General features: G+C 44.9%; 1 protein-coding gene across 4 annotated transcripts; it reads left to right on the forward strand.

Annotated features, from left to right (window-relative positions):
* Nucleotides 1-769: 769 nt before the first annotated feature.
* On the forward strand, nt 770-21,224 carry cep76 (centrosomal protein 76). 4 transcript variants are annotated; one of them, XM_036973241.1, is made up of 12 exons: nt 771-1,064; nt 3,357-3,512; nt 6,992-7,079; nt 7,185-7,409; nt 7,926-8,111; nt 9,349-9,446; nt 11,310-11,435; nt 13,063-13,251; nt 14,253-14,419; nt 14,925-15,258; nt 17,984-18,201; nt 19,402-21,224. In XM_036973241.1, exons 1-12 carry the CDS (start codon nt 1,002-1,004, stop codon nt 19,538-19,540), a joined length of 1,989 nt encoding a protein of 662 aa, XP_036829136.1. In that variant the 5' UTR covers nt 771-1,001; the 3' UTR covers nt 19,541-21,224. The 4 variants fall into 4 exon arrangements, with proteins under 4 accessions (XP_036829137.1, XP_036829136.1, XP_036829135.1 ...); XM_036973240.1 differs by having other exon boundaries at nt 772-1,064; nt 11,307-11,435; XM_036973242.1 differs by lacking the exon at nt 11,310-11,435 and having other exon boundaries at nt 770-1,064.
* The last annotated feature ends 2,572 nt before the right edge of the window (nt 21,225-23,796 follow it).

The raw sequence follows: 23,796 nt of genomic DNA on the forward strand, positions 1-23,796 counted from the left end.
ATATTTTTTTGGTCACTACCTTGGCAGTAAAATACCATGGTATTTGCACCAGTACCAATGTATTTTCCTGCCATGGTAGTGTCCCAAAAACCATAATAGTAACGTTACCATGGTATTTATTATTTTATTTTACTACCATGGTACATTTTCGTAAGGGACCAACTTTGCCACGATTCATGTACAGTGAAGTAATACAAATACATGTGATTTTAGAGGCTCTCTCAATGAATGATTGTATAATGTACCCAAAATATTTCAGCTTGTGAGTGTGTGATATGGGGGTTGGAGCTATGTTTTACTTCTAAACAATGGCAACAGCGCCATGTTGATCTGAGCCTTGTTGTCGAAAAACCATATTAGTGTCCGACTTTCATCAGTTGCAGAAACACCTCCCCTGAATTCACCTTCCTCAACTTTCGTTTTCACTCGGTTGTTTTCGCCATTACGTCGATGCACGGCGCGGCCCATCGACGACGCATGGACAACGTACACAATGGGCGTTTCACGTCTCCTGAAAAGTATCTCTGAGAAAACTACAATCAGTTCTCAAACTACAAACTGGTCCTTGTGGGTCCTTCTATAACCGAGTAGTTTATCGCTGACGATTTATAGAAATGTAGAATATTGAATGAAAATAAAGCAAATACACGTTAAATAAGACTCAGTCTTTAAAAAGTGGTGGTTTTATGTAATACTTGGTGTGATTATTGTTATTTAAGGGAATGGTTTTGTCCTTAGTTGAGACTTTAATTAGACGAACTGCTTCAGGCAATGAGGGAGACACATGCCCGCTTCCTTTTCCGCCGCACAGTTTAAACTGGCAGTTGTTATTGTTATGGAGGTCTGGGATTGAAGTTTTTGCAGATGGATTTTCCCGATCCTTCGTGTTATTCAGGCAAATAAGACAACTATAAGCCATTTACATGTAGCACTTCTTACCACACGTACAGTGTAGTGTTCATTTAGTAAAACGGGCGAAACGCAGGTGGAAGTCTACCGAGATGTCTCTACCACCGGAGAAAGCATCTGAACTAAAGCAGATCATACACAACCATCTGATCAAGGTAGCTAGTTACCGAAGCATTTAAAATGATCATTACCAATCTGATAGCTATGAAGTCTTTAAAACTCGTTTTTTCAACCACTCCACAAATGTCTTGTTAATTAACAAACTATAGTTTCGGCAAGTCGGTTAGGACATCTACTTTGTGCATGACACAAGTAAGTTTTCCAACAATTGTTTAAAGACAGATTATTTAACTTATAATTCACTGTATCACAATTCCAGGGGTCAGAAATTTACATACACTAAGTTGACTGTGCCTTTAAACAGCTTGGAAAATTCCAGAAAATTATGTCATGGCTTTAGAAGCTTCTGATAGGCTAATTGACATCATTTGAGTCAATTGGAGGTGTACCTGTGGATGTATTACGAGGTCTACCTTCAAACTCAGTGCCTCTTTGCTTGACATCATGGTAAAATCAAAAGAAATCAGACAAGACATCAGAAAAAAAAATGTAGACATCAACAAGTCTGGTTCATCCTTGGGAGCAATTTCCAAATGCCTGAAGGTACCACGTTCATCTGTACAAACAATAGTACGCAAGTATAAACACCATGGGACCACGCAGCCATCATACCGCTCAGGAAGGAGACGCGTTCTGTCTCCTAGAGATGAGCGTACATTGGTGCGAAAAGTGCAAATCAATCCCAGAACAACAGCAAAGTATCTTGTGAAGATGCTGGAGGAAATTGGTACAAAAGTATCTATATCCACAGTAAAACGAGTCCAATATCGACATAACCTGAACGGCCACTCAGCAAGGAAGAAGCCACTGCTCCAAAACCGCCATAAATAAGCCAGACAATGGTTTGCAACTGCACATGGGGACAAAGATCATACGTTTTGGAGAAATGTTCCCTGGTCTGATGAAACAAAAATAGAACTGTTTGGTCACAATGACCATCATTATGTTTGGAGGAAAAAGGGGGAGGTTTGCAAGCCGAAGAACAGCATCCCAACTGTGAAGCACGGGGGTGGCAGCATCATGTTGTGGGGATGCTTTACTGCAGGAGGGACTGGTGCACTTCACAAAATAGATGGTTTCATGAGGAAGGGAAATTATGTGGATATATTGAAGCAACATCTTAAGACATCAGTCAGGAAGTTAAAGCTTGGTCACAAATGGGTCTTCCAAATGGACAATGACCCCATGCATACTTCTAAAGTTGTGGCAAAATGGCTTAAGGACAACAAAGTCAAGGTATTGGAGTGGCCATCACAAAGCCCTGACCTCAATCTGATAGAATATTTGTGGGCAGAACTGAAAAAAGTGTGTGCGAGCAAAGAGGCCTAAAAACCTGACTCAGTTACACCAGCTCTGTCAGGAGGAATGAGGCCTACAAACCTGACTCAGTTACACCAGCTCTGTCAGGAGGAATGAGGCCTACAAACCTGACTCAGTTACACCAGCTCTGTCAGGAGGTCTACAAACCTGACTCAGTTACACCAGCTCTGTCAGGAGGTCTACAAACCTGACTCAGTTACACCTGCTCAGTCAGGAGGCCTAGAAACCTGACTCAGTTACACCAGCTCTGTCAGGAGGCCTAGAAACCTGACTCAGTTACACCAGCTCTGTCAGGAGGTCTAGAAACCTGACTCAGTTACACCAGCTCTGTCAGGAGGAATGAGGCCTACAAACCTGACTCAGTTACACCAGCTCTGTCAGGAGGCCTAGAAACCTGACTCAGTTACACCAGCTCTGTCAGGAGGTCTACAAACCTGACTCAGTTACACCTGCTCAGTCAGGAGGCCTAGAAACCTGACTCAGTTACACCAGCTCTGTCAGGAGGCCTAGAAACCTGACTCAGTTACACCAGCTCTGTCAGGAGGAATGGGCCAAAATTCACCCAATTTATGGTGGGACGCTTTTGGAAGGCTACCTGAAACGTTTGACACAAGTTAAACAATTTAAAGGCAATGCTACCAAATACTAATTGAGTGCATGCAATCTTCTGATCCACTGGGAATGTGATGAAAGAAATCAAATCTGAAATAAATCATTCTCTCTACAATTATTCTGACATTTCACATTCTTAAAATAAAGTGGTGATCCTAACTGACCTAAAACAGGGAGTTTTTACTAGGATTAAATGTCAGGAATTGTGAAAAACTGAGTTTAAATGTATTTGGCTAAGGTATATGTAAACTTCCGACTTCAACTCTAGCTAGCTATGTAGGGAAACACTTATAGTTAGAGAGAGACTGTTGCCATTGAGGGAGAACAGCCAGGAGTGGGGCTTGAACCATTCTGTTCTAAGATGTAGTGACTAGTAGTAACGTGTGCTTTGTCAGATAAACATCCATGGGAAGATCAGGGATGTGTTGGCGGAGACCATGAGAGAGGATCTGGACCCTGGACATAGCTCTCTGTCTGAGGAGGACTTCCTCCGGGCTCTGCAACGCAGGGGAATCGTAGACGATGTCATGAAGGATCTTCATTTCTCCAAGGTGAGTTGTGGGAACTCTTCCGATCAGCACGTTTTATTATCGGAGGTTGAATGCAGCTTTCTACAGAAGTTCAGAGAGGACATGAATATACACCAAAATTAATTCCCTTGTTATGTCGAGATCACAACTTATCTCATGATCGCTACATAACAAACGTTGTTTAATTGAGACCACGATATAATCGAAAGTACCACGCATCATCCATTCATTTGTTCAGATGCACCATGCAGTATTTAACTACCTCATCAAGGAGTCCTGTGGCTGTCACAATGCACTCCTGGGGCATTTAAGCCCCGAACAATGCCTGACAAGCAGCCCTGTCTCCCAGGCTGTGTGCCGCCCCCAAGACCACAGCCAATCGCATGCAAGGAACAACGCAGCTAACTTGGCTAGTTAACTGGATCGTCTTACTAGAAAGTTGTCTATGCTGATTGTTAGCGTGCATAACTGATATGTGTATAACTATAATGGACACTATTTGTTTTGTGGATAATATTTAACTGTTCAGTGGATCAACTCCATTCCTGACAGGCTGATCAGATTCAGCCTCAGAGGCTGATGAGTCAGGATGCTGCCTTTAGAGGCTGTTTCATAGGTAAAGCTCCTGACAGGCTGATCAGATTCAGCCTCAGAGGCTGATGAATCAGGATGCTGCCTTTAGAGGCTGTTTTTTAGGTAAAGCTCCTGACAGGCTGATCAAATTCAGCCTCAGAGGCTGATGAATCAGGATGCTGCCTTTAGAGGCTGTTTTTTAGGTAAAGCTCCTGACAGGCTGATCAGATTCAGCCTCAGAGGCTGATGAATCAGGATGCTGCCTTTAGAGGCTGTTTTTTAGGTAAAGCTCCTGACAGGCGGATCAGATTCAGCCTCAGAGGCTGATGAATCAGGATGCTGCCTTTAGAGGCTGTTTCATAGGTAAAGCTCCTGACAGGCTGATCAGATTCAATTTCAGCCTCAGAGGCTGATGAGTCAGGATGCTGCCTTTAGAGGCTGTTTCATAGGTAAAGCTCCTTGCAGGCGGATTAGCTGTCGGTGCTTTATAGGTTGATGCATATAATCCAGAGTAGTTGTGCTCTATTCCTGGCTGGCTGATCAGATTCAATAGCAGCCTCAGAGCTAGATCAGATTCTATAGCAGCCTCAGAGCTAGATCAGATTCTATAGCAGTCTCAGAGCTAGATCAGATTCAATAGCAGCCTCAGAGCGAGATCAGATTCTATAGCAGCCTCAGAGCTAGATCAGATTCTATAGCAGCCTCCGAGCTAGATCAGATTCAATAGCAGTCTCAGAGCTAGATCAGATTCTATAGCAGCCTCAGCGCTAGATCAGATTCTATAGCAGCCTCAGAGCTAGATCAGATTCAATAGCAGCCTCAGAGCTAGATCAGATTCAATAGCAGCCTCAGAGCTAGATCAGATTCATTAGCAGCCTCAGAGCTAGATCAGATTCTATAGCAGCCTCAGAGCTAGATCAGATTCTATAGCAGCCTCAGAGCTAGATCAGATTCTATAGCAGCCTCAGAGCCAGATCAGATTCAATAGCAGCCTCAGAGCTAGATCAGATTCTATAGCAGCCTCAGAGCTAGATCAGATTCTATAGCAGCCTCAGAGCTAGATCAGATTCTATAGCAGCCTCAGAGCTAGATCAGATTCAATAGCAGCCTCAGAGCTAGATCAGATTCATTAGCAGCCTCAGAGTTAGATCAGATTCTATAGCAGCCTCAGAGCTAGATCAGATTCTATAGCAGCCTCAGAGCTAGATCAGATTCTATAGCAGTCTCAGAGCTAGATCAGATTCTATAGCAGCCTCAGAGCTAGATCAGATTCAATAGCAGCCTCAGAGCTAGATCAGATTCTATAGCAGCCTCAGAGCTAGATCAGATTCTATAGCAGCCTCAGAGCTAGATCAGATTCTATAGCAGCCTCAGAGCTAGATCAGATTCAATAGCAGCCTCAGAGCTAGATCAGATTCATTAGCAGCCTCAGAGTTAGATCAGATTCTATAGCAGCCTCAGAGCTAGATCAGATTCTATAGCAGCCTCAGAGCTAGATCAGATTCTATAGCAGTCTCAGAGCTAGATCAGATTCTATAGCAGCCTCAGAGCTAGATCAGATTCAATAGCAGCCTCAGAGCTAGATCAGATTCTATAGCAGCCTCAGAGCTAGATCAGATTCTATAGCAGCCTCAGAGCTAGATCAGATTCTATAGCAGCCTCAGAGCTAGATCAGATTCAATAGCAGCCTCAGAGCTAGATCAGATTCAACAGCAGCCTCAGAGGCTCACAGATTACTGCACCTGTACATAGCCCACCTATAATTTAGCCCAAACAACTACCTCTTTCCCTACTGTATTTAATTTATTTATTTATTTTGCTCCTTTGCACCCCCATTATTTTTATTTCTACTTTGCACATTCTCCCATTGCAAATCTACCATTCCAGTGTTTTACTTGCTATATTGTATCTACTTTGCCACCATGGCCTTTTTGCCTTTACCTCCCTTATCTCACCTAATTTGCTCACATCGTATATAGACTTGTTTATACTGTATTATTGACTGTATGTTTGTTTTACTCCATGTGTAACTCTGTGTCGTTGTATGTGTCGAACTGCTTTGCTTTATCTTGGCCAGGTCGCAATTGTAACTGAGAACTTGTTCTCAACTTGCCTACCTGGTTAAATAAAGGTGAAATAAATAAAATAAAAATAAATAAGTCAGTATGCTGTCTGCAAGGAGCCTTACATATGAAACAGCCTACAAGGCAGCATCCTGAGAGGCTCAGAGGCAGCATCCTGAGGCTGTGATCTCAGCATAATGAGGGGGTTTGTAGTGTTCATGACATAAATAAGTTGTGATCTCAGCATAATGAGGGGGTTTGTAGTGTTCATGACATAAATAAGTTGTGATCTCAACATAATGAGGGGTTTGTAGTGTTCATGACATAAATAAGTTGTGATCTCAGCATAATGAGGAGGTTTGTAGTGTTCATGACATAAATAAGTTGTGATCTCAACATAATGAGGGGTTTGTAGTGTTCATGACATAAATAAGTTGTGATCTCAACATAATGAGGGGTTTGTAGTGTTCATGACATAAATAAGTTGTGATCTCAACATAATGAGGGGTTTGTTGTGTTCATGACATAAATAAGTTGTGATCTCAACATAATGAGGGGGTTTGTTGTGTTCATGACATAAATAAGTTGTGATCTCAACATAATGAGGGGTTTGTAGTGTTCATGACATAAATAAGTTGTGATCTCAACATAATGAGGGGTTTGTAGTGTTCATGACATAAATAAGTTGTGATCTCAACATAATGAGGGGTTTGTAGTGTTCATGACATAAATAAGTTGTGATCTCAGCATAATGAGGGGTTTGTAGTGTTCATGACATACGTTGTGATCTCAACATAATGAGGGGTTTGTTTTATGTCCTCTCTGGTCTTCCGTACCTTCATAACGTTGACAGTGTTTTGACAGGAAGTGCCTGACACCGAGTTAGGACTCCAGAACACTCCGAAGCCTGCAACTCACTTTATTGACAAGGACCCGACGAAGCTCAAGAAAAGTAAGAAACACTGTTACCGGGGAGATTGAACGAGAAGTCTCTAGTAGCACCTGACGTTCCCTTACTACTGTTCAGTGTCAAATTATTGTATTTCTGTCCTCCCAGCCAACATGGACCCAGCGAGGAGGTACCTGTACCTCCAGGTCCTGGGGGGTAAGGCCTTTCTAGAGCACCTCCAGGAGCCAGAGCCTCTACCTGGTCAGGTCTGCTCCACCTTCACCCTCTACCTGCACTTCAGGAACCAGCGCTTCCACTCCAAGCCTGTCCCCTGTGCCTGTGAGCCAGACCTGCAGGAGGGCTTCCTGCTGGAGATACACAGAGAGGGCCTGGGTACAGACGGGTTGACTTCCTGACTGCCTGATGTTACACAACTGGTTTACTGTAGACAACATTGCCTCCTTTAATTTATCTTTAATCCCTGTTGTAAAGTAGTCCTGTTTACTAGTAGTCCTGTTTACTAGTAGTCCTGTTTACTATTAGTCCTGTTTACTAGTAGTCCTGTTTACTAGTAGTCCTGTTTACTAGTAGTCCTGTTTACTATTAGTCCTGTTTACTAGTAGTCCTGTTTACTAGTAGTCCTGTTTACTAGTAGTCCTGTTTACTAGTAGTCCTGTTTACTATAGTATACTTCTGGGTTAAACCGGCGGTTTTAAGAAGCGCGGTTTGTCGGGTTATGTTTCAGAGGACGCACGACTCGTCTCCAGAGCCCGTTGGGGAGTTGCAGCGATGAGACAAGATGGGAATTGGGGAGGAAAAGGGGGTACTACCAACAACAACAACTTAATAATTGATCCTCTCTGAACAGGCTTGTTGTTCGTGACCTTCCTTTGTCTCTGTGTCTTACAGGCGATGGCAGTAAGATGGCAGATGCCACCACGATGTTGTCTATCTGTGACCCGGTACACCTGGTGTTGATAAAGAGAGACACGTCCAGCGAGACCACCCTGGTCTCCTCTTACTTCCTGGACTGGAGGACCGTCCTCTCCTCTCCCTCTGGGAAGACCAGCATTGCCGTAGAGCTGCTTGGAGTCGGTAAGGACGCTAGGGTTAAACTATTTGAGGTTTAATTTTCTGAAGGAAAATGAACCTGCATTTTCTATTAATTAGCCTGATTTACACCCAGTTAAATACATAGAAATTAAAGACAAAAGAGAGGGAAAACTTCCTGTCTGCTGTTCTGGGTTTCTGTTCTGTTCCAACTGTCGGTAGTGAGTGTAAGGTGTTTCTGTTCTGTCCTAACAGGTGTTCAGTATATCTCATCTGTATCCTAACAGGTGTTCAGTATGTCTCCTCTGTATCCTAACAGGTGTTCAGTATATCTCCTCTGTATCCTAACAGGTGTTCAGTATGTCTCCTCTCTGTATCCTAACAGGTGTTCAGTATATCTCCTCTGTATCCTAACAGGTGTTCAGTATATCTCCTCTGTATCCCAACAGGTGTTCAGTATGTCTCCTCTGTATCCTAACAGGTGTTCAGTATATCTCCTCTGTATCCTAACAGGTGTTCAGTATATCTCCTCTGTATCCTAACAGGTGTTCAGTATATCTCCTCTGTATCCTAACAGGTGTTCAGTATGTCTCCTCAGTATATCTCCTCTGTATCCTAACAGGTGTTCAGTATGTCTCCTCAGTATATCTCCTCTGTATCCTAACAGGTGTTCAGTATGTCTCCTCTGTATCCTAACAGGTGTTCAGTATGTCTCCTCAGTATATCTCCTCTGTATCCTAACAGGTGTTCAGTATGTCTCCTCACTGTATCCTAACAGGTGTTCAGTATGTCTCCTCTCTGTATCCTAACAGGTGTTCAGTATGTCTCCTCTGTATCCTAACAGGTGTTCTGTAGGTCTCCTCAGTATATCTCCTCAGTATGTCTCCTCTGTATCCTAACAGGTGTTCAGTATGTCTCCTCTCTGTATCCCAACAGGTGTTCAGTATGTCTCCTCTGTATCCCAACAGGTGTTCAGTATATCTCCTCAGTATATCTCCTCTGTATCCTAACAGGTGTTCAGTATGTCTCCTCTGTATCCTACCAGGTGTTCAGTATGTCTCCTCTGTATCCTAACAGGTGTTCAGTATGTCTCCTCTGTATCCTAACAGGTGTTCAGTATGTCTCCTCTGTATCCTACCAGGTGTTCAGTATGTCTCCTCTGTATCCTAACAGGTGTTCAGTATATCTCCTCTGTATCCTAACAGGTGTTCAGTATGTCTCCTCAGTATATCTCCTCTGTATCCTAACAGGTGTTCAGTATATCTCCTCTGTATCCCAACAGGTGTTGAATGTAAGGTGACGGCTGGTGTACTCAACATGAGTCTTGACCTTTACCCTCCTCTGTCAGAGATCCTGTCACCTGACATCATCACCACACAGGTCAGAGACTGGTCGTAATGCTGCTATGCTCTGTCATGTTGTCACGCTATGATTCACTGACATCTTCCTTCCTAAGAGGCAGACATTTACAGTGCCTTGCGAAAGTATTCGGCCCCCTTGAACTTTGCGACCTTTTGCCACATTTCAGGCTTCAAACAAAGATATAAAACTGTATTTATTTGTGAAGAATCAACAACAAGTGGGACACGATCATGAAGTGGAACGACATTTATTGGATATTTCAAACTTTTTTAACAAATCAAAAACTGAAAAATTGGGCGTGCAAAATTATTCAGCCCCTTTACTTTCAGTGCAGCAAACGCTCTCCAGAAGTTCAGTGAGGATCTCTGAATGATCCAATGTTGACCTAAATGACTAATGATGATAAATACAATCCACCTGTGTGTAATCAAGTCTCCGTATAAATGCACCTGCACTGTGATAGTCTCAGAGGTCCGTTAAAAGCGCAGAGAGCATCATGAAGAACAAGGAACACACCAGGCAGGTCCGAGATACTGTTGTGAAGAAGTTTAAAGCCGAATTTGGATACAAAAAGATTTCCCAAGCTTTAAACATCCCAAGGAGCACTGTGCAAGCGATAATATTGAAATGGAAGGAGTATCAGACCACTGCAAATCTACCAAGACCTGGCCGTCCCGCTAAACTTTCAGCTCATACAATGAGAAGACTGATCAGAGATGCAGCCAAGTGGCCCATGATCACTCTGGATGAACTGCAGAGATCTACAGCTGAGGTGGGAGACTCTGTCCATAGGACAACAATCAGTCGTATATTGCACAAATCTGGCCTTTATGGAAGAGTGGCAAGAAGAAAGCCATTTCTTAAAGATATCCATAAAAAGTGTTGTTTAAAGTTTGCCACAAGCCACCTGGGAGACACACCAAACATGTGGAAGAAGGTGCTCTGGTCAGATTAAACCAAAATTGAACTTTTGGTAACAATGCAAAACGTTATGTTTGGGGTAAAAGCAACACAGCTGAACACACCATCCCCACTGTCAAACATGGTGGTGGCAGCATCATGGTTTGGGCCTGCTTTTCTTCAGCAGGGACAGGGAAGATGGTTAAAATTGATGGGAAGATGGATGGAGCCAAATACAGGACCATTCTGGAAAAAAACCTGATGGAGTCTGCAAAAGACCTGAGACTGGGACGGAGATTTGTCTTCCAACAAGACAATGATCCAAAACATAAAGCAACATCTACAATGGAATGGTTCAAAAATAAACATATCCAGGTGTTAGAATGGCCAAGTCAAAGTCCAGACCTGAATCCAATCGAGAATCTGTGGAAAGAACTGAAAACTGCTGTTCACAAATGCTCTCCATCCAACCTCACTGAGCTCGAGCTGTTTTGCAAGGAGGAATGGGAAAAAATGTCAGTCTCTCGATGTGCAAAACTGATAGAGACATACCCCAAGCGACTTACAGCTGTAATCGCAGCAAAAGGTGGCGCTACAAAGTATTAACTTAAGGTGGCTGAATAATTTTGCACACCCAATTTTTCAGTTTTTGATTTGTTAAAAAAGTTTGAAATATCCAATAAATGTAGTTCCACTTCATGATTGTGTCCCACTTGTTGTTGATTCTTCACAAAAAAAGACAGTTTTATATCTTTGTTTGAAGCCTGAAATGTGGCAAAAAGGTCGCAAAGTTCAAGGGGGCCGAATACTTTCGCAAGGCACTGTATATTGTTCCTTCCTAAGAGGCAGACATTTATATTGTTCCTTCCTAAGAAGCAGGGGTTGATAGTGTTCCTTCCTAAGAGGCAGGGGTTGATAGTGTTCCTTCCTAAGAGGCAGGGGTTGATAGTGATTGTTACTGGTGTTTATTGTCTGCAGCAGTCCCTGGAGCGACAGAAGACGGCGGAGAAGGAGAGGCTGTTTCTGGTTTATGCGAAACAGTGGTGGAGAGAGTTTCTAGAGATCAGACAGGCCAACCAATCCAAACTGGTCAAGATCTTTGCTCAGGTCCTCACATTGTTAATACTTGTGTATTAATATAATACTGATGTGTTTAATAATATTCAAAAACGTTGTTTTGTGTTTTTTAGGATGAGAATGGTGTCAACCGGACAGTGTGTTAGCCGTGCTGGGTGTTAGCCGTGCTGGGGGTTAGCCGTGCTGGGTGTTAGCCGTGCTGGGGGTTGGCCGTGCTGGGTGTTAGCCGTGCTGGGGGTTAGCCGTGCTGGGTGTTAGCCGTGCTGGGTGTTAGCCGTGCTGGGTGTCAACCGGACAGTGTGTTAGCCGTGCTGGGTGTTAGCCGTGCTGGGGGTTAGCCGTGCTGGGGGTTGGCCGTGCTGGGGGTTAGCCGTGCTGGGTGTCAACCGGACAGTGTGTTAGCCGTGCTGGGTGTCAACCGGACAGTGTGTTAGCCGTGCTGGGGGTTAGCCGTGCTGGGGGTTAGCCGTGCTGGGGGTTGGCCGTGCTGGGGGTTAGCCGTGCTGGGGGTTAGCCGTGCTGGGGGTTAGCTGTGCTGGGGGTTAGCCGTGCTGGTTGTTAGCCGTGCTGGGTGTTAGCCGTGCTGGGTGTTAGCCGTGCTGGGTGTTATCCGTGCCGTGCTGGGTGTTATCCGTGCCGTGCTGGGTGTTATCCGTGCCGTGCTGGGTGTTATCCGTGCCGTGCTGGGTGTTATCCGTGCTGGGTGTTGGCCGGGTGTTATCCGTGCCGTGCTGGGTGTTATCCGTGCCGTGCTGGGTGTTATCCGTGCCGTGCTGGGTGTTAGCCGTGCTGGGTGTTGGCCGGGTGTTAGCCGTGCTGGGTGTTATCCGTGCCGTGCCGGGTGTTAGCCGTGTCGTGCCGTGTGTTAGCCGTGTCGTGCCGGGTGTTAGCCGTGCCGTGCTGGGTGTTAGCTGTGCCGTGCTGGGTGTTAGCCGTGCCGTGCTGGGTGTTAGCCGTGCCGTGCTGGGTGTTAGCCGTGCCGGGTGTTAGCTGTGCCGTGCCGGGTGTTAGCCGTGCCGTGCCGGGTGTTAGCCGTGCCGGGTGTTAGCCGTGCCGTGCTGGGTGTTAGCCGTGCTGGGTGTTAGCCGTGCTGGGTGTTAGCCGTGTTAGCTGTGCTGGGTGTTAGCCGTGCTGGGTGTTAGCCGTGCTGGGTGTTAGCCGTGCTGGGTGTTAGCCGTGCTGGGTGTTAGCCGTGCCGTGCTGGGTTTTAGCCGTGCCGTGCTGGGTGTTAGCTGAGCTGGGTGTTAGCTGTGCCGGGTGGTAGCCGTGCCGGGTGTTAGCCGTGCTGGGTGTTAGCCGTGCTGGGTGTTAGCCGTGCCGTGCTGGGTGTTAGCCGTGCCGTGCTGGGTGTTAACCGTGCTGGGTGTTAGCCGCGCTGGGTGTTAGCCGTGCTGTGCTGGGTGTTAGCCGTGCCGTGCTGGGTGTTAGCCGTGCTGGGTGTTAGCCGTGTTGTGCTGGGTGTTAGCCGTGCTGGGTGTTAGCCGTGCTGGGTGTTAGCCGTGCTGGGTGTTAGCCGTGCCGTGCTGGGTGTTAGCCGTGCCGTGCTGGGTGATAGCCGTGCTGGGTGTTAGCCGTGCCGTGCTGGGTGTTAGCCGTGCTGGGTGTTAGCCGTGCTGGGTGGTAGCCGGACTGTATTTGAACTTTGCTGTGTTTGCAGGATGAGAATGGCGTCAACAGGCCGGTGTGTTCCTACGTGCGTGTCCTGCGTGCTGGTCGTCTCCTGGAGAGTCCCCGTCAGGCGGCCCGCTTCGTTAGCCTGCTGGGCCTGGAGAAAGCCCCCGTGGTGGGGGGAGGGGGCAAACAGGAGCAGTGGTGCTCCCTCCTCGCCTTCCTCTGTAGAAACAAGGTGAGGACCGGCTCTGTTCTGAACCACACACACAGCCGTAAGCATTTAATGCCATGACGTCTTTAACCTCTGAACTCATCTCTCTGTGTTCTAATCCTCAGTGGTGAAATTGTAAAATAATTGATTTCTGAAACGGTTAAACGGTCTGTTATGAGAAGATTTATTTATATCCTGATGGACGGTTCTGGGATTTCCCCAGTGCAGCAGAATGAATAAATGCCCCCCCCTTTTCTATCCTCTCCCCTCTCCTCTTCTATCCTCTCCCCTCTCCTCTTCTATCCTCTCATCTCTCCTCTCCTCCTCCTCTATCCTCTGAGACATGATGACCAGCCCTTTGGGTTAGAGTTAGGAACTGAGAGCAGACTGAGACATGATGACCAGCGCTGTGGGTTGGAGTTAGGAACTGAGACATGATGACCAGCCCTGTGGGTTAGAGTTAGGAACTGAGACATGATGACCAGCCCTGTGGGTTAGAGTTAGGAACTGAGACATGATGACCAGCCCTGTGGGTTGGAGTTAGGAACTGAGAGCAGACTGAGACATGATGACCAGCGCTGTGGGTTGGAGTTAGGAACTGAGACATGATGACCAGCCCTGTGGTTTGGAGTTAGGAACTGAGAGCAGACTGAGACATGATGACCAGCGCTGTGGGTTAGAGTTAGGAACTGAGACATGATGACCAGCCCTGTGGGTTAGAGTTAGGAACTGAGACATGATGACCAGCCCTGTGGGTTAGAGTTAGGAACTGAGACATGATGACCAGCCCTGTGGGTTAGAGTTAGGAACTGAGAGCAGACTGAGACATGATGACCAGCCCTGTGGGTTAGAGTTAGGAACTGAGACATGATGACCAGCCCTGTGGGTTAGAGTTAGGAACTGAGACATGATGACCAGCCCTGTGGGTTAGAGTTAGGAACTGAGACCAGACTGAGACATGATGTTTTTGGTGTTTCCAGGGAGACTGTGACATCTCTCTGATCTGATTGGTTGTGTGTTTCCAGGGCGACTGTGAGGACCATGCCACCCTGCTGTGCAGTCTGCTGCTGGGGTTCGGCCTGGATGCCTACGTGTGTGTTGGCACTAAGCCCAAGAGCCTGGCACACACCTGGGTGATGACCAGGGGCACTGACAGCACCATCACCTTCTGGGAGAGCCTGACCGCACACAGGTGAGACTGAAGCCTGGTTCAGATACAACGGCCCCACCTGAGACGAGACACAACCAGACTGTTTCATAATGTTGTAGCAAAACAGCTAGCTGTCTGCTTGTCTAACTAGTTAGCTGCTTGGCTGAACACAGAAAGTCAGCGCACTGTTCTCGCTAAAGCGAGTCGCAAGTTTTTCGCTAAGATTTGACATGTTGAATTTTGGAAACTCCAGCTAGCCAACATGAGATGTTCCTAAAACCACACTGTTTCAGATCAAACAAACGTCTGTTCTTCAACTGCATAAAACACATCAGAGGTGTTTTAAATGTGATGCTTAACAACACCTGCAACATTTAAGTCCTCTGTCTCTCTGGCAGAGTTTCTGATAGGTTAACGGAGTCCCCTTCACCAGGGTGCAGTATGGTTATGAATAGAGCTGCGATGATCCCTCACTCTAGTCTGTACGTCAGTGGCATGTCTGTTCTACACAATATATTTCTACCTATTCAACCATTTTTTGTTTCAGGTACCTCCACCAGGCCATTGACCCAGACGCCCCTCCCCTGGCCCCCCAGCCACGCCCCTCCTATCCCTACAGGACCATCGGCTGTGTGTTCAACCACAGGTCCTTCCTGGCCAACTGCCAGCCGTCGGACGCCGTGGAACTCTGCTCGTTCGACTTCCACAACCAGTCCCAGTGGAAGGCTATGAGTGAGGAGGCTGTTGGCTCAGTCTGCTCCCCAGGCAGCACCACCTCTCTGCCCCCTCTACCTCCTCTCTGTGGCCCCTCCCTGGAGCCCAGCGCTGCCTCCAATCAGCTGGAACTGGAGCTGAGGTACCTGGTGGTGGAACACAGGAAGGTGAGAGTACGAACAACGGCGTACAGGTTGGCTCAGTTTAACCTGTAACACCTGTCAGAGCCCATACCTGTCAGAGCCCATACCTGTCAGAGCCCATACCTGTCAGAGCCCACACCTGTCAGAGCCCATACCTGTCAGAGCCCATACCTGTCAGAGCCCATACCTGTCAGAGCCCATACCTGTCAGAGCCCATACCTGTCAGAGCCCATACCTGTCAGAGCCCATACATGTCAGAGCCCATACCTGTCAGTCATGTTGTGTCTCTACAGTACAGGATGTTAACATGGTCTCTGTGTGTCTAGTCATGTTGTGTATCTACAGTACAGGATATTAACATGGTCTCTGTGTGTCTAGTCATGTATATCTACAGTACAGGATATTAACATGGTCTCTGTGTGTCTAGTCATGTATATCTACAGTACAGGATATTAACATGGTCTCTGTGTGTCTAGTCATGTATATCTACAGTACAGGATGTTAACATGGTCTCTGTGTGTCTAGTCATGTATATCTACAGTACAGGATATTAACATGGTCTCTGTGTGTCTAGTCATGTATATCTACAGTACAGGATGTTAACATGGTCTCTGTGTGTCTAGTCATGTATATCTACAGTACAGGATGTTAACATGGTCTCTGTGTGTATATATTGGCTCATGGGTCTGTGTATCCACATCCAGACCCACACATACAGTCAGAGCCGGCTCTAGCCTTTTGGGGGCCCTAAGTGACATTTTGTCCCTCAAAAAAAGATCTCTGTGTCTGTATTATAGTAGATCTATGTGTCTGTATTATAGTAGATCTCTGTGTCTGTATTATAGTAGATCTCTGTGTCTGTATTATAGTAGATCTCTGTGTCTGTATTATAGTAGATCTCTGTGTCTGTATTATAGTAGATCTCTGGGTCTGTATTATAGTAGATCTCTGTGTCTGTATTATAGTAGATCTCTGTGTCTGTATTATAGTAGATCTCTGTGTCTGTATTATAGTAGATCTCTGGGTATGTATTATAGTAGATCTCTGGGTCTGTATTATAGTAGATCTCTGTGTCTGTATTATAGTAGATCTCTGTGTCTGTATTATAGTAGATCTCTGTGTCTGTATTATAGTAGATCTCTGGGTCTGTATTATAGTAGATCTCTGGGTCTGTATTATAGTAGATCTCTGTGTCTGTATTATAGTAGATCTCTGTGTCTGTATTATAGTAGATCTCTGTGTCTGTATTATAGTAGATCTCTGGGTCTGTATTATAGTAGATCTCTGTGTCTGTATTATAGTAGATCTCTGTGTCTGTATTATAGTAGATCTCTGTGTCTGTATTATAGTAGATCTCTGGGTCTGTATTATAGTAGATCTCTGGGTCTGTATTATAGTAGATCTCTGGGTCTGTATTATAGTAGATCTCTGGGTCTGTATTATAGTAGATCTCTGTGTCTGTATTATAGTAGATCTCTGTGTCTGTATTATAGTAGATCTCTGTGTCTGTATTATAGTAGATCTCTGTGTCTGTATTATAGTAGATCTCTGTGTATGTATTATAGTAGATCTCTGTGTCTGTATTATAACAGATCTCTGTGTCTGTATTATAGTAGATCTCTGTGTCTGTATTATAGTAGATCTCTGTGTCTGTATTATAGTAGATCTCTGGGTCTGTATTATAGTAGATCTCTGTGTCTGTATTATAGTAGATCTCTGGGTCTGTATTATAGTAGATCTCTGTGTCTGTATTATAGGTATTATAGTAGATCTCAGTGTCTGTATTATAGTAGATCTCTGTGTCTGTATTATAACAGATCTCTGTGTCTGTATTATAGTAGATCTATGTGTCTGTATTATAGTAGATCTCTGTGTCTGTATTATAGTAGATCTCTGTGTCTGTATTATAGTAGATCTCTGTGTCTGTATTATAGTAGATCTCTGGGTCTGTATTATAGTAGATCTCTGGGTCTGTATTATAGTAGATCTCTGTGTCTGTATTATAACAGATCTCTGTATCTGTATTATAGTAGATCTCTGTGTCTGTATTATAGTAGATCTCTGTGTCTGTATTATAACAGATCTCTGTGTCTGTATTATAGTAGATCTCTGTGTCTGTATTATAGTAGATCTCTGTGTCTGTATTATAACAGATCTCTGTGTCTGTATTATAGTAGATCTCTCTGTCTGTATTATAGTAGATCTCTGTGTCTGTATTATAGTAGATCTCTGTGTCTGTATTATAACAGATCTCTGTATCTGTATTATAGTAGATCTCTGTGTCTGTATTATAGTAGATCTCTGTATCTGTATTATAGTAGATCTCTGTGTCTGTATTATAGTAGATCTCTGTGTCTGTATTATAACAGATCTCTGTGTCTGTATTATAGTAGATCTATGTGTCTGTATTATAGTAGATCTCTGTGTCTGTATTATAGTAGATCTCTGTGTCTGTATTATAGTAGATCTCTGTGTCTGTATTATAGTAGATCTCTGTGTCTGTATTATAGTAGATCTCTGTGTCTGTATTATAGTAGATCTCTGTGTCTGTATTATAGTAGATCTCTGTGTCTGTATTATAGTAGATCTCTGTGTCTGTATTATAGTAGATCTCTGTGTCTGTATTATAGTAGATCTCTGTGTCTGTATTATAGTAGATCTCTGTGTCTGTATTATAGTAGATCTCTGGGTCTGTATTATAGTAGATCTCTGTGTCTGTATTATAGTAGATCTCTGTGTCTCCCTCCAGGACCTTGGCCTGGCCACAGTGTGGGATGACCACCTGTCCTACGTCCTGTCCTCCGCCCTGGCGGCGTACGAGCTGGAGCGCTGCACGGGGACTTCCTGCGGTAACGAGGAGTTCCAGGATGCTGTGCGGAGGGCGGTGCCGGACGGACACACCTTCAAAGGTTTCCCCATCCACTTCCTGCACCACAACGCACGGCGAGCCTTCGCTACCTGCCTCAGGTAACTATAGCAACGCACCACAACGCACGGCGAGCCTTCGCTACCTGCCTCAGGTAACTATAGCAACGCACCACAACGCACGGCGAGCCTTCGCTACCTGCCTCAGGTAACTATAGCAACGCACCACAACGCACGGCGAGCCTTCGCTACCTGCCTCAGGTAACTATAGCAACGCACCACAACGCACGGCGAGCCTTCGCTACCTGCCTCAGGTAACTATAGCAACGCACCACAACGCACGGCGAGCCTTCGCTACCTGCCTCAGGTAACTATAGCAACGCACCACAACGCACAGCGAGCCTTCGCTACCTGCCTCAGGTAACTATAGCAACGCACCACAACGCACGGCGAGCCTTCGCTACCTGCCTCAGGTAACTATAGCAACGCACCACAACGCACGGCGAGCCTTCGCTACCTGCCTCAGGTAACTATAGCAACGCACCACAACGCACGGCGAGCCTTCGCTACCTGCCTCAGGTAACTATAGCAACGCACCACAACGCATGGCGAGCCTTCGCTACCTGCCTCAGGTAACTATAGCAACGCACCACAACGCACGGCGAGCCTTCGCTACCTGCCTCAGGTAACTATAGCAACGCACCACAACGCACGGCGAGCCTTCGCTACCTGTCTCAGGTAACTATAGCAACGCACCACAACGCACGGCGAGCCTTCGCTACCTGTCTCAGGTAACTATAGCAACGCACCACAACGCACGGCGAGCCTTCGCTACCTGCCTCAGGTAACTATAGCAACGCACCACAACGCACGGCGAGCCTTCGCTACCTGCCACCGGTAACTATAGCAACACACCCTAACACATGTCGAGCCTTCTCTTACCTGCCTCAGGTAACTATAGCAACGCTCCTCAACACACGTCGAGCCTTCTCTACCTGCCTCAGGTAACTATAGCAACACACCGCGCAACACATGTCGAGCCTTCGCTACTTGCCTCAGGTAACTATAGCAACGTTCCTCAACACACGTCGAGCCTTCGCTACTTGCCTCAGGTAACTATAGCAACGCTCCTCAACACATGTCGAGCCTTCGCTACTTGCCTCCGGTAACTATAGCAACACTGAATATTTCCAGCTTTTAGACACCTCACAATGTTATACGTTGATCAGGTAAAAGAAGGACAGGAGAAGTGTGTGTTGTCGTGGATACTGAAGTGATGTGTGACTGTTGTTGTTTGGGCAGGTCTCCGTTCTGTGATGAGATAGTGTGTTGCCGTGGGGACCACGTGAGGCTGGCGGTGCGTGTCCGGGTGTTTGCGTACCCCGAGTCTGCCTGTGCCGTCTGGGTGATGTTCGCCTGCAAGTATCGTTCTGTACTCTGACCCCTGACCTTTGACACGCCCCCACCGTTGGAGGAACATCAAGTTTAAGGGACCAGGGACCTCCCCATACCATAATAACACCATACTGAAGGGCTGATACCATATCTATTGAATTACCAGGGACCTCCCCATACCATAATAACACCATACTGAAGGGCTGATACCATATCTATTGAATTACCAGGGACCTCCCCATACCATAATAACACCATACTGAAGGGCTGATACCATATCTATTGAATTACCAGGGACCTCCCCATACCATAATAGCACCATACTGAAGGGCTGATACCATATCTATTGAATTACCAGGGACCTCCCCATACCATAATAACACCATACTGAAGGGCTGATACCATATCTATTGAATTACCAGGGACCTCCCCATACCATAATAGCACCATACTGAAGGGCTGATACCATATCTATTGAATTACCAGGGACCTCCCCATACCATAATAGCACCATACTGAAGGGCTGATACCATATCTATTGAATTACCAGGGACCTCCCCATACCATAATAACACCATACTGAAGGGCTGATACCATATCTATTGAATTACCAGGGACCTCCCCATACCATAATAGCACCATACTGAAGGGCTGATACCATATCTATTGAATTACCAGGGACCTCCCCATACCATAATAGCACCATACTGAAGGGCTGATACCATATCTATTGAATTACCAGGGACCTCCCCATACCATAATAACACCATACTGAAGGGCTGATACCATATCTATTGAATTACCAGGGACCTCCCCATACCATAATAACACCATACTGAAGGGCTGATACCATATCTATTGAATTACCAGGGACCTCCCCATACCATAATAGCACCATACTGAAGGGCTGATACCATATCTATTGAATTACCAGGGACCTCCTCCCCATACCATAATAGCACCATACTGAAGGGCTGATACCATATCTATTGAATTACCAGGGACCTCCTCCCCATACCATAATAGCACCATACTGAAGGGCTGATACCATATCTATTGAATTACCAGGGACCTCCCCATACCATAATAACACCATACTGAAGGGCTGATACCATATCTATTGAATTACCAGGGACCTCCTCCCCATACCATAATAGCACCATACTGAAGGGCTGATACCATATCTATTGAATTACCAGGGACCTCCCCATACCATAATAGCACCATACTGAAGGGCTGATACCATATCTATTGAATTACCAGGGACCTCCCCATACCATAATAGCACCATACTGAAGGGCTGATACCATATCTATTGAATTACCAGGGACCTTCCCATACCATAATAGCACCATACTGAAGGGCTGATACCATATCTATTGAATTACCAGGGACCTCCCCATACCATAATAGCACCATACTGAAGGGCTGATACCATATCTATTGAATTACCAGGGACCTTCCCATACCATAATAGCACCATACTGAAGGGCTGATACCATATCTATTGAATTACCAGGGACCTCCCCATACCATAATAACACCATACTGAAGGGCTGATACCATATCTATTGAATTACCAGGGACCTCCCCATACCATAATAACACCATACTGAAGGGCTGATACCATATCTATTGAATTACCAGGGACCTCCCCATACCATAATAACACCATACTGAAGGGCTGATACCATATCTATTGAATTACCAGGGACCTCCCCATACCATAATAGCACCATACTGAAGGGCTGATACCATATCTATTGAATTACCAGGGACCTCCCCATACCATAATAGCACCATACTGAAGGGCTGATACCATATCTATTGAATTACCAGGGACCTTCCCATACCATAATAACACCATACTGAAGGGCTGATACCATATCTATTGAATTACCAGGGACCTCCCCATACCATAATAGCACCATACTGAAGGGCTGATACCATATCTATTGAATTACCAGGGACCTCCCCATACCATAATAGCACCATACTGAAGGGCTGATACCATATCTATTGAATTACCAGGGACCTCCCCATACCATAATAACACCATACTTTAAAAAACAATTAACTGGTCTAGGAACAGTGGGTTAACTGGCCTAGGAACAGTGGGTTAACTGGCCTAGGAACAGTGGGTTAACTGGTCTAGGAACAGTGGGTTAACTGGTCTAGGAACAGTGGGTTAACTGGTCTAGGAACAGTGGGTTAACTGGTCTAGGAACAGTGGGTTAACTGGTCTCGGAACAGTGGGTTACCTGGTCTAGGAACAGTGGGGTTAACTGGTCTAGGAACAGTGGGGTTAACTGGTCTAGGAACAGTGGGTTAACTGGTCTAGGAACAGTGGGTTAACTGGTCTAGGAACAGTGGGTTAACTGGTCTCGGAACAGTGGGTTACCTGGTCTAGGAACAGTGGGTTAACTGGTCTAGGAACAGTGGGTTACCTGGTCTAGGAACAGTGGGTTAACTGGCTTAGGAACAGTGGGTTAACTGGTCTAGGAACAGTGGGTTAACTGGTCTAGGAACAGTGGGTTAACTGGTCTAGGAACAGTGGGTTACCTGGTCTAGGAACAGTGGGTTAACTGGTCTAGGAACAGTGGGTTAACTGGTCTAGGAACAGTGGGTTAACTGGCCTAGGAACAGTGGGTTAACTGGTCTAGGAACAGTGGGTTAACTGGTCTAGGAACAGTGGGTTAACTGGTCTAGGAACAGTGGGTTAACTGGTCTAGGAACAGTGGGTTAACTGGTCTAGGGACAGTGGGTTAACTGCCTTGTTCAGGGGCAGAACCACAGATTTGACAGACTTACTGTAGGTACCGATACCATATGTATTGCGATTCGATACTGTGATTTTATTGTTATTCCCAAACATGTAATATCCCGATATGTAACTATTGATTCCCCCCGTCACTACAATTTGTTGTCTTTCTACTGTCTTATTACAGACTTTGTTTACTATATGAAAATGTATTTATAGCTACATATAATTTTTTCTAAATAAATTATTTACTTTTTAAAAAATTGAGTGAGTTTGAATTGTAATTTAACTACATTAGATTGATCAGAACTTCTTCCTGTTATCTAGTCATTCAGGTTTAATTCCTAGAGTTTAAGCCCACCATGAAGGTAATAAACAGTAGATTGATCAGAACTTGTTCCTGTTATCTAGTCAAACAGGTTTAATTACTAGAGTTTAAGCCCACCATGAAGGTAATAAACAGTAGATTGATCAGAACTTGTTCCTGTTATCTAGTCATTCAGGTTTAATTCCTAGAGTTTAAGCCCACCATGAAGGTAATAAACAGTAGACTGATCAGAACTTGTTCCTGTTATCTAGTCAAAACAGGTTTAATTACTAGAGTTTAAGCCCACCATGAAGGTAATAAACAGTAGACTGATCAGAACTTGTTCCTGTTATCTAGTCAATCAGGTTTAATTACTAGAGTTTAAGCCCACCATGAAGGTAATAAACAGTAGATTGATCAGAACTTGTTCCTGTTATCTAGTCATTCAGGTTTAATTCCTAGAGTTTAAGCCCATCATGAAGGTAATAAACAGTAGATTGATCAGAACTTGTTCCTGTTATCTAGTCAAACAGGTTTAATTCCTAGAGTTTAAGCCCACCATGAAGGTAATAAACAGTAGATTGATCAGAACTTGTTCCTGTTATCTAGTCATTCAGGTTTAATTACTAGAGTTTAAGCCCACCATGAAGGTAATAAACAGTAGATTGATCAGAACTTGTTCCTGTTATCTAGTCAAACAGGTTTAATTACTAGAGTTTAAGCCCACCATGAAGGTAATAAACAGTAGATTGATCAGAACTTGTTCCTGTTATCTAGTCATTCAGGTTTAATTCCTAGAGTTTAAGCCCATCATGAAGGTAATAAACAGTAGATTGATCAGAACTTGTTCCTGTTATCTAGTCATTCAGGTTTAATTCCTAGAGTTTAAGCCCATCATGAAGGTAATAAACAGTAGATTGATCAGAACTTGTTCCTGTTATCTAGTCATTCAGGTTTAATTACTAGAGTTTAAGCCCACCATGAAGGTAATAAACAGTAGATTGATCAGAACTTGTTCCTGTTATCTAGTCAAACAGGTTTAATTACTAGAGTTTAAGCCCATCATGAAGGTAATAAACAGTAGATTGATCAGAACTTGTTCCTGTTATCTAGTCATTCAGGTTTAATTCCTAGAGTTTAAGCCCACCATGAAGGTAATAAACAGTAGATTGATCAGAACTTGTTCCTGTTATCTAGTCATTCAGGTTTAATTCCTAGAGTTTAAGCCCACCAT

The sequence above is a fragment of the Oncorhynchus mykiss genome, unplaced genomic scaffold (assembly GCF_013265735.2).
Source record: "Oncorhynchus mykiss isolate Arlee unplaced genomic scaffold, USDA_OmykA_1.1 un_scaffold_226, whole genome shotgun sequence".
Taxonomy (NCBI): domain Eukaryota; kingdom Metazoa; phylum Chordata; class Actinopteri; order Salmoniformes; family Salmonidae; genus Oncorhynchus; species Oncorhynchus mykiss.